General features: G+C 48.0%; 1 protein-coding gene across 1 annotated transcript in view; it reads right to left on the reverse strand.

Annotated features, from left to right (window-relative positions):
* The window catches only part of Ptpn11 (protein tyrosine phosphatase non-receptor type 11), a 72,942-nt gene that overhangs the window by 12,911 nt on the left and 45,264 nt on the right, over positions 1-14,767 (reverse strand). Inside the window, exons 8-14 of the mRNA XM_010604560.2 lie at positions 12,898-12,994; positions 10,129-10,208; positions 9,845-10,003; positions 6,007-6,138; positions 3,199-3,353; positions 2,258-2,325; positions 1,706-1,857 (exon numbers count right to left, since the gene is read on the reverse strand). Of these exons, the coding sequence (XP_010602862.1) occupies positions 1,706-1,857; positions 2,258-2,325; positions 3,199-3,353; positions 6,007-6,138; positions 9,845-10,003; positions 10,129-10,208; positions 12,898-12,994 (843 nt within the window). The remainder of the gene's footprint in view (positions 1-1,705; positions 1,858-2,257; positions 2,326-3,198; positions 3,354-6,006; positions 6,139-9,844; positions 10,004-10,128; positions 10,209-12,897; positions 12,995-14,767) is intronic.

Genomic DNA, 14,767 nt, shown 5'->3' on the forward strand with positions numbered 1-14,767 from the left:
AAAAAAAAAAAAAAAAAAAAAAAAAAAAAAAAAAAAAAATGTGAAATGAGTAGGCAAAAATAGGTTACACACACAATCTCAAGAATCTACCTATAAGAAATTAACTACAGAGGAAAAAACAGCAATTTCATGGTGAAGAAATCTTATTTCATATGATCAGTAATGAATCAAACCGACAGTGTGCTCCTACTAGGCTGGTACCAGAGTTACAACACGGTGGTCCTATCACAGACTTGACTCCCATCAAAAGCAAACATCAGACAGACCCAAGCCAAGACGCATTCTACCAAATAACTGGCCTGAACTTTGTTTTTAGAGAAAGGGTCTTATAGATAACCCAGTCTGGACTTAAGTTTCGATCTTGCTTTGGCCCCCCAAATGCTAGGATTATAAGCATATGCCACTATGGCCAGCTCTGAACTCTTAAAAATGTCAGGTTCGTGTGGGAATGCTGGCACAAGCTTATAATCCCAGCACTCAGCAGGCAGAGGCAGGAGGATCACCTTGAGTTCATGGCCAGATTAGGCAACATCATAATGAGTTCGAGGCCAGCCTCACTACATAGTGAGTTCAAGGCTAACCTCCACTATGTAGCAAGACCCTGTCTCCAAAAAAACAAAAACAAAATCAACCACCTACATATTTCATAGAGCTTAATATACAAATTTAGAGGGCTGGGAATATAGTTCAGTGGCAGATCACCTGCCTAGAAGAACATGCAAGGTCTTGGATTCAATCTCTAGGACCATAAAAAAAAAAAGTCCAATTCAGATTCAAAGCACTAAAAGCCATGCCTGATGACACATGCCTGTAATCCCAATACTGTGGCAAGACAAGCAGGATCAAAAGTATAAGTGCAGGCTGGACAATTTAGAAACTTAGCGATCCTGTCTGGGCTAGAAATCATGCAGTTAGGTGCCAGATCCCAGTGTGAGAAATGGAGTTCTCTGGCAGGCAATAAGCAGGGAAAAACAGACAAACACCACTGTCCTTTAGACACTAGCCCCTCTGCGACAACTCGATGGGACTGTGGTGGGGGCAGATAAGTGCGGCTCCACAAAACAGCAGCCCTCATCTGCCTGAGCTCAGCACAGCCCTAATTACTCAGCTCTGTGTCTGTTATGAACAGCTTCAGATGGAAAGGTGTCAATTCCACATTCTTCTTCATTATGCACAGCTATTAAAATTAAAATTTCACCGTTTCCAGCTTGACCAAATTAGTGGTTCAAATTGCCATGTGCCATTAAAATGAGGTATTCATTTTGAGAGAAGCACCAGGGATTTAGCTCAATGGTCCCATCGCCTGCCTTGCAAGCGGAAGGTCCTGAGTTTGATCTGCAGTACCAAAAAACCCAAAAAACCCAAAAAACTATATTTTAAGAGAAGCAATCAGGACAAACACAGCCTGGATCAAAGCTGGAACAAGTTGGAAACCTCAAGGCCCTCTCTCAGTACTAAGCTTACCATGCAAGCTTGGGAAAATCATAACCATTAATGGCAGAGCCTCAACCTGCTAGTCCAGGATGATGGCATGGTGGGTGCCCTCCCTGAGCACCTCCGGACTGAAAACCCAGAACTGCAACATAGGGAAGAATTAGTTTCCTGAGAGGCCCTCCTATCTGGGAATCTGCTTCCCACTCTCAAATAGAGATAGCTGTTGACGCAAGCCCCAAGCAGACCAGGGATGGTCCCTCCAGCTCCGTACCTGCTCTTCTTCGATCCGGCGCTGTAGTGTTTCGATATAATGCTGGACGGCCATGTAGATAAACCGGTACTGTGCTTCTGTCTGGACCATCCCTGACCTCTGAGACCGCACCATTTGAATGGTTTTGGGAACATCAATGTCGCAGTCAACACCTGCAAAGCAAACACCATGAAGCAGCAGGAGAAAGCTGTTCAGCACCTGGACAGAAGCAGGAATGGCCACTACTGCTCTAGTGCTGAGGGCCACAGTGACAGTCAGGATCCCCCACTTCCTCAAGGAACGACCCCATGTTGCAAGTAAGGACTAAATGGTCAGGAAAAACCAGCACCCCGAGGCATCACGAGGCCACAGCCAGGGGCCCGCTCACTTCTGGGCCCTGTGTTATGTGCATCACTTCTTCTCTCGGCAGACAGGGAAGGTGCAATCTTTGGCCCCGACTTTTATAAAAATTCTTTCTCACTCAAATTATCTTGCCTGGGTTATTTTGCCTGGCCCTTTCCTGCCTGAAAGTGCAAATAGGAACTGTGGCTTTGTGCCCTCCGGATGACCTACCTTTCTCTCTGATGATGTCAATAAGGATATCAATCACGATGAATGTTCCTGTCCGGCCAATTCCAGCACTGTGATCAGAAGGACAAAAGGCAGGGTCAGTGGTGTCATTCGTTGGGGTCGTCTATGCAAAACCAAGCTATTAATATTCACAGAAACAATGTCTGCTCCCGGGAGAATTTATAAGATGTTCTCTCTATCTGCAAATATCTTAGCAAAGAGCACAGGGCTTTGGGTTCAGCCCAGCTGGAGCCCAGCCTCTCCATACAATGTGCCTGAGGCAAGTTCCTGCACCTCTCTGACTCTCTGACTCCTCGTCTGTGAAGTGGGGACACAGGTACACACCTTACAGGGTTGCTGTGAGTTCAACTGTGAATTACGTAGGAAAAACTCTGAGCTCAGAAGGCTGGCACCCACAAGGGCTCAATAAATGGTAGCTTTAAAAAAAAAAAAACTGAACAAAATATTTCATATGTACCTACTTGCCCCACATAAGGTTGAAGATACCAAACTTTCCCCAGTATAATCAGGAAGTCCAAACAGGTTCACCAGTAGCCACAAAATATGGAGGCCATATGCACCGATATCAAAGGCCCAAGCAGGAAGCAGTCAAAATTTCATAAAGCAAGGCCAGGGATTTAGCTCAGTGGTGCCACCGCCTGTCTTGCAAGCACAAGGTCCCAAGTTTGATCCCTGGTACCCTCCAAACAAATAAACAAAAAACAGAGAGAGAGAGAGAGAGAGAGAGAGAGAAGAAAGACTGAGTCCACTCCACCCCCCCCAACACCCGACAGGCCTCTAGTGACATGAGAAATATACTTTGGGGTCCAAATGTCCCTTAATGCAGTTTATCCACACCTCAAAGGGACCCTAACAATTTCCCACAGAGCTGGGGCAGGTGAGTAAAAACAAGATCTGGAGCCAGGGCAGGCAGTGACTGTCACCTGCAGTGTACCACGACGGGGCCTGCATCCATGATGCTCTCTTGCTTGTGGTGGACCTCCTCCAGGAAGTCCAACACGCCCCCGGGGTCACTGGGCACGCCATGGTCCGGCCAGGTCCGAAAGTGGTATTGCCAGACCGTTCTCTCTGTATTCCCCTGGAGTAGAGCCAAGAAAAACCAGAACAGAATTAAATAAATCAAGGGGTTGAGGAATTGCCTGGTCCCCAGCTATGCTAGATGCTGCATAAGCCATAGACCCTGAGTCTCCCCATGTCCCGTCTAAAGGTCCCTTCCACCACTTTCCCAGTGCACTGCTTTGCAGGACCTGACGGGACATCCCACCTCTGCCCTGAGCACTAAGATGGTTGGTAAGGCGGTCTGCTCTTCAGAGAACTGTAGGCCTAAACACCTCCAACTGGGCTGGGGATTTAGCTCAGTGGTTCCAGCACCTGCCTGCCTCACAAGCACAAGGACCCCAGTTTGATCCCTGGTACCAAAAAAAAAACAAAAAAACCCAACAACAACAAAAAAAAACTCCAAACACCACCAACCCAGGCAATGTCCCCTTCCTCCTCACCCACTTCACACAGGTCCCTCCGAGGAAACAGGTGTCCCAAGACATCTGTTCCCCTTTGTCATCTTTTATACCCAACCCCCAGCAGGTACACACACATGCACTTCTACAGTATCGTATTTTAAGGTCTTGTTTAGGGCCAAGTAGGTAAGAAGATGAGCTTTGCAAATCAGATGACGAGATCTGGGCTCAAACCCTAGGCATTCACATGTACTGAGGCCCCTGCACATCTTGAAGTCAAACTCTATTTGCAACATGGGAGGAGTGATCTGTCTCTCTCTCATACACACACACCTCTGCCCGGCAGATATAAGAGACTGAACACTAGCTATTTTTGAGGACAGTGATAATCAATGAAGATCCAGCTTACAGGAGATTACAAAGCATCATGATTTAGGGTGTATCCAAAGCAGACATGGAGCACTAGTCACTGCCACAGCTTCTTCCTGAGTACTCAGAGACAATCCAGGAAGCTAAGTGACACTTTTAAAGACAGGGACTTGGTAGACCAGCATCTACCATCAGTGAACTTTAGTGCATCCCAGGAATCTGAACCACAATTAAGATCTTGAAAATTGTATGCATTTAATTTGCTGGTGATGATGGAAAAAAGAAATTGGTTTGATGTTATCAAGTGACCTAAACACTCCATGCATCACAGGAAGGCCAGCCAGGAAACATGGGACCAGCACAACCTCACTGCACCTCTGCCCTCATCCTCAGTAAATGGTCAGCGAGGCTCTGCCCTTGCTCCTCCTTCCCCAGCAGCCAGTGAGTAGGCTCTGTGAGATCGTGCAACAGCACTTACAAACAAATGTAAACAGCTACATAGAAAGCAGGAGCAGAACAGGTCCCATGTCAGTGTCCGTGGCAGGGTGCAAAACACAAGCCCATGAGGACATTTAGAATCCCTAATTCTCAGAGCATCTGGGGATGAGAAAGGGTTGTTGCTACCACTGAGGAAAACTCTCCTACTACCCAGAAATACACCACAGTGAGAAGCAAAGCCTCCCTGGAGTCATGCTCCAGTGTCCCTGACACCTCTCATTTCTGTCTGACGGCCACGCTCCTCTGGCCCCTCTCTCACCTCCGGGACAGACTGGACCTTCATATCCTCACCATCAGGAGAACTGCACCAGCTCCAACCTCACAAATGCAGGCAGCCGCACCAGTCTGAATGCCATGCACAGCTTCCTGCTCACTTCCTCCAGCCACCACACCTCTATACCCTTGCTTTCTACCTGTTCCCTCCCACCCTGTCCCCTTCTGATCCAGCCAGGACTCCGGTCCCTTGAACTTCTCTCCAGCCACTGTGCCACCATGCTATGCTCCAGACCTGGACGAACTACCTCCTGTCTGCTCTGTGCCCAAGGACCAGCGTACCCTTGGGAAAAGCCCCACAACCGAGTGATGGGGCCTAAACATGCACACTCCCTGCTTTAACGAGGCACCAGCACTGCCCAGAAATGTCTGGGTTTCTTGCCCTCTTTGCAAGATTACTACTTCTACCTTTCCCTGTGTTCAAATACTCCACTTCTTAGCCCCTTCGACTCCTGAGTGATGGTTGTGCCTCACACCTCAGAGAGAACACAGAGTAAATCCACTCAGTTCAGCGGTGCCTTCGCATCAGAGGACACCTATCCCTCCTGCCCTCCTGTTACCACAAAAGAAATGCCTTCCTGTCAATCAAAACCAATCTATCCAGGGTGCCCTGGATCCCATCTGCCCCATCAACCCCCATCACATCCTCCTCCACCATCTCCTCTAATTTTCTGCCCTGGTCTGGCCCTGCCATCTTCACCATCTGCTGCAGGGGCCTCCTCCTTGGTCCTAACCCCTGAGCCCTTCTCACTGTCTGCATGCCTGGCTCCTCCAAATTGGGTGTTGGCTCAAGGGTCACCCCCTGAGTGAGGCCCTCCTTATCCATCTTGAGAACCCAGGCCCTCTCAGGCATATCATCCTGTGGCCTTCACAGACCTAGAAAATCCAAAAGCTTGGATATTGGTATTACTTTTAGATCTGGAATTCAGCTAGGCCTTAACAGGGCAGGGACGGCACCTGTCACATTCACAATGTACCAGGAGCCTGAACTGTTCCCAGTACATAAAAGGCACCTGAGAAGTGACTATGGAATCAATAACGCATATGTGATGAGTGCTGACATTAGTGCAGGACGTTAGGTGGCCACATGCCTAAGCAGTCACCAAAGTCTCTAAGATATGATAATATACTTACTTGTCCAACCTTCGAGAGTTTCAGTTCTCTGAGTGTGTAGTCATGAGCAGCACTCTCTTTGACATTCCTGACACGCATGACCCCATACTCTTTGAGAGCATACTCATCCGGCCAGTACTTGACGCATTTGCTCTGGAAGGGAGGATCAGAGGAAAGACTGTTAGTCTCTCCAGACCTGAATAAAAGCTGGAACCAGCAGCAAACAGGAGTTCAAGTCTTGCTTAAAGAGCATCATATGGAAAATGGCCTGTCTGGCATGTCAGTCCATACAAAAGGAAAGAACACAAGTGCTCACAGAACCAGACAGAAGGGGAAAGAAAAGGAGTCATGGCAGAACGACCTGGTCCAAGCCACAGAACTAAGGAGAGTCAATACTTGCACAGTGGTCACATGGCTATAATCCCAGTACTCTGGAAGCCTAAGGCAGGAGGATTTCAAGTTTGAGCCTAGCCTGAGCAACTTAGCGAGACCTTGTTTCAAAAATTTAAAAATAGGGGATGTAACTTAATGTAAAGGCTCTGGGTTTCAATCTCCAGTGCCATCCCTCACCACAAAAAAAAAAAAAAAAAAAAAAAAAAAAAAAGGATGCAAACGGGGAGGGATCAACCAAGTCGGGTACTATCTAGTAGCCAGTGAGTTTTGACTTCTAGAGATCTGCCAGTCACTCTGTAGCAAAGGCGGGCAAAGACTCTGGAGGTGGATGGGGTGCCCAACGAGCCAGACTGTCTGGTTCATTTCCGCACTGTGTAGGAGGACTATGCCTTATCTAACCCAAGTATGAATAACTCTATCAAAGAAAGGCAGCTAGGGGCTTCTGCGCCAGCTGCTTTTTCTATATATCCAGACCCATCTGATAGCTATTACACGTCACTTTCCTTGAATGGGGAATCCAAGGCTGAGATCACTGCTGCCTCCAGGAACAGGTGGATCAAAAATATGGCACCACGGAAATTGTGCCTGCTGCCAAAAAGGAAACTACTTTGCTGAATGAAAGATGAGTTTGCATCTATTTGGTGATGTGTCCCAGGCAGAGAATGCTTTTGTTTTGTTTTGGTCCAGGAGTGGTCACTCACACCACTCACTTTCCAAAACCAGCAGGACACAAATATCAGCAAGAGAAATGCACCTTGTGTACTAGGGAGACAGACAAATGTACAGTTACACAACTAGAAATCAGAGCACAGCTTCAGCCATCCATAGTCAAATGATTAAGTGAAAGAAAACAAACAAGGTAGCGGAGAAGTCTACAAAAAGGAATTGATCTCTTTTTATTCTGAATTCAACTTTGCCTCCAGTATTCAGTAGGTTCAAAAACCTTTCAGAAGATTTGACCCAAATTATATTTTCCCCAAATATGCCCTTCTAATATGGGTTATGCTCAGTATTTTACTGGCCACTCAGTTCAGAGGACTGATCCAGTCACTACAGACTTCAGCAGGGAACACAAAATTAAATGGTGACTCTGGAAAGAACATTTTAGCTGACTTTACACAGCTGCAAACTGCTGCAATCCTCCTCTTGGCTTTCCAAACTCTCTTGTGGAAACCCTGGCAAACCAACACTGCATGTGAGGGCTGATGCATTATTTTTCACATTAAAGCACAGAGACCGCAGGGCATCCACAGCTGGCTTTCCTTTTGTGCTCTGGAGACACCAACACAGGCTGTCAGAGAGGCCTGCAGAGAAGATAAAAGCCCAAGCCCGGTGTGCCATCGCTCAGCACCCCCAAAGCAAGGAGGACAAATGCAGAAGGAGATGGAGCAAGGAGGTGAGGACTGCGGAGGCACAATCTGGCCGGGTCTGTGTATTCTGGGAGTTCTCAGTAGCTCCTCAGGTAGGGGCTGACATCTTCACCGCTGCAGCAACACGAGAGCCCTCTCTCCCAGCCCCAAGTGCTCAGAAGACAGGTGGCCTCCTCCAGTTCCATCCAAGCAAGAAGCAGGACAGAGGGTTTCGGCTCCCTTCCCGTATTCAGGGCAGCAACCACTCACCTGAAGCAGAAACCGTGAAGAAGCCGTGCCCGGGCCATTAATTCAAACACACCTAATGTTAGGCCAGAAGAGGCCTTTGTTTCACAGAGCCCAGATGGGGCACAAACGCCTCAAACGGACACAGAAAGACACCAGTCAGGAGTACAACAGCGAAGAGCCTAAGCGGCCACACTGCCCTTCACACCTGACATGCAAGTTGCACAAGGAGGGCTCCAGTCCCACTTCCCCACCGGCCTTAGACTCACCTGCTACGTGTGACTGCTACAGTCCACTCAGTCTTTACATGGTCTAGTCAGAGTGTACCATGTGGGAAACCATCCTCTGCGGAGCCTGTGGCTTGGCTACATTGGCTGCCTATGAAGGGAAGCCCAAGGTCCTTCACCTCGGCACTGTGTGCCGGACCAAAGCTGGAACACAGAACAGCCCATCTACGGCATCCTGGTTAAATAAACTGTGACACAGCCACACCAGAGAATACCGCACAGATACTCAAACGCCTAAGACAGGCCGGCACGCACGAAGAGAAGGCGATGGAGCACGTATTTGATGGGGAGGAAAAACCACCAAAATGCACGATAGTTACAGTATGGAAGCACTGTGCGGTCGGAACGCAGCACGTGGCCAGTGTGCAGCTCAGTGGAACAGCGCGTGCCACAGAGGAAACGTTAGCCTTCACTGCAACACGCTGGGATAGTCGAATGAATACACTGCATAATTCCAACTACTTCTTAATGCTCAAGTCATGAGGAGTCCACATTACCTGAGCAGTGAGACCGCTGTTACTGCTCAGAGCTCTCATCACCTGCAGGTACCAGCTAGACCTTTTCTCCCTCCTCCCTCTCTGCTTCTGGGTATGACAGAGTAAGAGGGTGCAGATTCACGCTGCCATCTTAGCTAAAACACTGACGACGGAGTGAGCAGACAAAGCCACTAAGGCGGTTTTAAATAGAGTCCGAACGCTCAAGGGCAGGGGGATGCTGCACGTGCTAAGAGGAGGGACACAGAAGAGAATAGAGAACTCGGGTTTAGCTCAGTGGTTCCGGCGGCTGCTTTGCAAGCACAAGGTCCTGAGTTCGATCCCCAGTACCAAAAAAAACAAAAAAAAGAGAATAGAGACTCACGTAAAACCTCCAGCAATGAAACCCACAATGTCTGCTGTGAAAACACACTGAGTGGACTTAGTGCAGATTAAACACTGCACAACAAAAGATTAACCAAAAACACAGCAAAAGAGACTTCTCCAAAACAGATCACAGAGAGGGGAAAGAGAACAAAGTCACATATGCACAGCCTCAGAGACTGCAGAACAACTTCAAGCAGCTGAATATACTGCAAGTGGTGTTTGGGACAGGCTGGGATGGGGTATATGTTTGAAGAATTAAAGGCAAACAATAACCAAATCTGAAGAAAACTGTAAATCATCAGATCTAAGAAGCTCCAGGAATCCCAAGCAAGATTATAAAAGAAACTACACTGAGACACATTTTAATCAATTTCTTCTACTCCTTTTGCCAAGGGTCAGTTAGAGTGAGCTTAGTTTGTTTACTCCATATTTTTTTTTAAGACACAGTCTCCCTATGTACTCCAGGCTGGCCTTGAACTCACAGCAATCCTCCTGCCTCAGCCTCCTGAGTGATGCAACACAAGCATGCACCCCCACACCTAGCTTTGTTTATTTCATTTCTAACAAGGCCCACATGACACGTACAATGCTTTAAAAATATCTTCTCAGAGGCTGAGGCTGTAGCTCAGTGGTAAAGCACTTGACTAGCATGCATGAGGTCCTGGGTTCGATCCCTAGTACCCCAAAAGAGAGAATTTTTATCAGAAAATATGAGCCTGTGCACCTTTCCTCGCTCCACTTCTTTTGTCGTCATGACGATCACTCGAGAGTTCTCCTGGAACACCATTCGCCAAAAGTCATTCACCGTGTTTTGCAGGCAGCCTTGTGTGGCAATGTAGCTCTTTTTGGGCTTCGAATTGTTGCACTTGGTTTCAAATTCAGGCTAGAAATTTAGGAAGAAAATCCTTCAGACATCTCAAAGTCGCTTCCAGAATGCACAGAAGGATTTAAAATGCAAGATGAAGCTAGCAGCGTGGGCTGGGAGTCACTGAGAAGGCGCGAGCTCACCATGATGATGTTTGCGTTGATGTAGTCAGACACAGGCTCGTTGGGGTCACCGTCATGGAGGACCACCCTGGTGTGGTCAACTGGAAGGAAGGGAAGGCATAGTCCCGTGAGTACTTGGGCGGCTACAGGACAAATCAGCGCCTCCTTACCCAGCCCAGCCTCAGAACACTCACTTCAGCACCACACGATGCCACACACTGCTCTCTTCCGTTCTTAGTCTCGACGGACTATGGGACACCATGCAGGGAGAAGGGGTGAGGATGGGAACACGAAAGCCTTTATACCATTTTGGGGTGTTTTTTGGTGATGGTGTTGGAGCCTGCACCAGAGCTTTCCATATGCTACAGAAGCACTCTACCACTAAGCAAAATCCTCAGTGTCTTTTTTATTTTATTTTGAGACCGTGTCTTGGTAACCAAAACTGTCCAGGAGGGCCTTCAGCTGACTTTCAATCCCCCTGCTCCAGCCTCTTGAGCGACTGGCATGCCTCACCCTCCATGTTTGTAACTTCTTATGAGTTGAAAATCATTTCAAATCAAAAAGTCTTTTGGCTTCTGTTTTTAAAAAGAAGATTAATCCAGTCATGGTGGCACATGCCTGTGATTCTAGCACTTGGGTGGCGGAGGCAGGAAGATCACTGAGAGTTCAAGGCCAGGCTGAACTACATAGCAAGATCTGTCTCCAAAAAAAAAAGAAGATTCAAGTACAGATAAATGATATGATACCTGAGATTTGCTTCAAAATAATTTAGGGAGAGCAGAGAAGTGAACCAAAGTACAAATGAAATAAGATGGGACTTAAGGGCTAGGGATTTAGCTCACTGGCGCCACCACTTGCCTCACAAGTACAAGGTCCAGAGTTCAAGCCCTGGTACAAACAATAACAAAAAAAGGTGGGAGCCCGGTGCAGTGGCGCATGCCTGTAATCCCAGCACTTGGGAGGCTGAGGCAGGAGGATTGCTGTGAGTTTGAGACCAGCCTGGGCTACATAATGAGTTCCAGGTCAGTCTCAACTACATAGTGAGACCCTGTCTCAAAAAACAAAAAACAAAAACAAAAAAAAAAGGAAATAAGGAGTGAATCCAAGAAAACATCTGATTTGGATCGTCGAAAGGAGGAAAAGTATTATAATTAGAAACTGCAAGCTACTATTGTACTGGTAGAGCCCCTGAGCAGAAGTGAAAACTGAGACATAAAAAGAATGCGGCTTCCCCAAGGACATTTAAAATCTGCTGCAACTCTACCCACTTCTCCCCCTTCTCAACAACAGAAATGTCTCCTCATGTGCCCCCATCCCAAAGTCCCATGGATGGAACATACGTGGGTACCAGGTACAGGGATATACATATGCAGAAAGGGGAAACGTCAGTGCATCTCTCTCTCTTACACACACACACACACAAACACACACACACGCAGTGGGTTTATAATAGCTCACAAAATAGCTCCGACCTGAAGAGGCACAGGAGTGTTGCTCTCCAAATCTGACTGTGCACATCAATAAACATTCTGAACACTGAATATACATACATACATATATATGTGTATGTATATGTATGTATTTCCTTCCCAGCCCTCCTGTGCACAGCCAGCCCTGGAGCCTCTGCATTACAGCATGGTGCTAAGAACAATGCCTTCAGGGGCTCCAGTAGCTGTTTCTCCCAATTAGTCCTCCTTGCAAACTTGTTAAAAATCTATGATGGCTGGGGATTTGGTTCAGTGGTTCTGCCACCTGCCTCGCAAGCACAAGTTCCGAGTTTGATCCCGGGTACCAAAAAAAGTCTATGAGATGGGGACAGTGAGAATGCCTGCTCCGTGTGCATGTGGCACAGATTAACATCCAGATGCAAAGTGTTCGGCAGAGTTGGACCCATGGAGAGGGGAGCTACAACTGGAGGGAGCCACTTCTGGGGTCCTCATCCACGGTGTTATGGTTTACACTTCAATGTCCCCAACAGCCTTGTGCACTCACAGGCGGGGCTTTGGGAAGGTAACTGGATTACTGGGGCCCACGGCTGGATTGCTGCTAGGAGGCGGGGCCTGACTAGAAGCATGGGGCGGTGGAGGATGTGGCCTGGAAGGGTGCATGTCCTGCCCCAGCCCCACCCTCACTCTCCACTTCCTGTGCACCATGCTTCTCCAGCACCCTCCTAGCCTGGAGCAGCCAAGTGTGGCTGAAATGTAAGCCAAAATAAACCTCCCCTCCTCAAGTTATGGGTATTGATCATTGTGTCTCAGTGACAAAGAAGTGACAATGCACAAGATCTATAACCTTCCAGACTTTTCCCCTCGTGATTCAACTTGGGCTCTGCTGGCCGGCAGTGCTAAAGGCCTTTGGACCTCCTGAATATGTACCCACAATGTCCTCTTCTGAGCAGAGTGCAGGTATATGCCCTTATCTTGAGGAACTCCAGCCTATGCACCCCAGTAGCTTGTCTGCTTCCAAACACTCAAGAGCCCCAGAATGGGGCAGGGACACAAACCTCAGAGCCTGGCCTGTCACTGAGCACTCACAGCCTCCAGATGATCACCTTCGGGCAGACTGAAAACTGATTCCACAGAAGGAAGTGACCAAAGACAAGGCCTTCCAGTGGCATTTTCCTCAGTAACCAGCATCCCAGAAACTCAAGGAATGAGATCACCAGTCCCCACTACGGCTGATTACTTTGGAAACTGCTTGGAATTTGAGAGACTGAGGTCAAGGATCTGTTAACACGCACACAGCCCCCAGGTCACAGTGACAAAGGCTGGGGCAGGACTTGCTACTTACAGGGTAGGATATTTTTGTATCTATTTTTGTTTTTATTTTCTTGCCTCTGGCCCTCTTTTCGGCTGTAGAGAAGTTTGCACTCCTGTTGTTGTAGTGTCTAGAAAGGAAGAAAAGTAAACATTACCATGCGTCAGAAACACGAAAGAAAGAAAAAGAAAGCCAGCCAGCCTGGCTCTGTTGTGCTTTAAGGAAGTCATCGTAGGAAATGTTTAGAGTCTGCTGAAAGCTGCCAGAAGGCCCATCTGCACACTGCATCAGGTGGTGAACACTCTGCAAACACACACGTCCACAAGGAAAGGGCTTGCTACAGAAAATCCCACCCATTCATACCGAAACATGCTGTGTGGCCATATGAAGAGATGTTCTGGGACAACAATTACTGCTTGGAAAGATGGTCTGAATCAATGAAAAGGAGAGTCAGACACCTTTCACAACAGTGCGACAGCAGCCACATGTCCGCGATCGCGTAGGTCTGTGGGGAATGGCAGAAGAATGCACCAAAAAGGTGACAGTGATTCATTTGTTTGGGGTAGTGGGATTACAAAGTCCTTTTCTTTGCTCTTTTTCCCCTAAATTTCCTACAATGGTAAATATAAAGTCAGTGTAATAAAAAATGAAAGCTGTAAAAGGAAAAAAAAAAAAAAGAATGAAAGCCAATGGACGCTGGTGTCGTGCTCACAAATAATACATGTGGCCCAGGACACTGAGGAGTTTAGGACCTGACTGCTTCAGAGCTGGCCAGGAGTCTGTTCTGCGACTGGGCTGGTAGGGGTAGCGCTGCTGCCACTGGGTGGTGGGCAAACAGCTCTGCTAGCAAAGCTTCAGAGCCCTCTTACTCCAAAACCCCAAGTCCATGCCGCAGGCAGGCAGCCAGCCAGCCAGTCTGGGTCGGCACAGAAACCGGCTGCCCTGGAGGGACCCAGCGGAAGCTGGCAGGATGTAGGGAGTCCAGGGACGAGAGGCAGGGAGCAGGTGTGAGAGCACTCAGGGTCCCAAAAAAGCGGCAGGAAACCTCTGCGGGAAAAGATGTGGGAAATTCAACCAGGGAAGGGACCCCGCCAGGCAGCCACAGCAGGGCTGGAGAAAGAGGACGGCAGCATCAGGCCAGAAGAGGGACAAGCCAGACTGAGGTGCACTGAGGGAGCGGGGTCTGTTTGCAAAACTTTAAGCGGTGCCTCTCCAAGAGGCCACCGTTTTCCAACAGGACTGGCTCCTCAGGGCTTCTTCAGTGCTGGAACCCAGGTCTCTAAGGAGCCACACCCCAGCGCCCGGGGCTAGCGTTTAATGGGAAATTACACTGGGCAAATCACGAAAGTCAAAGCAGGCTAAAAAGAACAACTTTCTCTTCTATAAAATGCCAAAAAGGCCACCCCTTAAAGATTTCTACAGGAGAGGCAGTCAATATTTCACCGCACTGCAGCCCTTGTGTTATTTCCATTTCATTTGTCTGAATTTCAAAGACAGGTTTAAAAGGATTTTAAATTGGTATTTGACTCTCGGCTTCAAAGCACAGTATTCAGCCCCGACACACAACTCGTAACCAAAGTGCTCAGCTGGCTAAAACCTGGACAGAAATAAAGACGATGCACAGAGAACTCTGACACCAACATGGGCACTCGGATGTTTGCAATGAGCTGGAGAGAAATAATGAACACCACCTGCCTCTCGTGAGCTGGCGTTTCCTCGGACTGGGAGCAGCCTCCTCCCCAGGCAGTATGGGCTCGAGAGGAAGGCGGGTCCTCTTGGCTCACAGGTCACTAAGGTGAGGACCAAAAACAAGTTCAACCGGGACTTAGCTCGGTAGCGCCACACCTACCTCAAAAGCACAACATCCTGAGTTTGATTGCCCATACCAAAAAAAAAAAAAAAA

Source organism: Fukomys damarensis, unplaced genomic scaffold, assembly GCF_012274545.1.
Source record: "Fukomys damarensis isolate Sample0158 unplaced genomic scaffold, DMR_v1.0_HiC HiC_scaffold_12, whole genome shotgun sequence".
Classification (NCBI taxonomy): domain Eukaryota; kingdom Metazoa; phylum Chordata; class Mammalia; order Rodentia; family Bathyergidae; genus Fukomys; species Fukomys damarensis.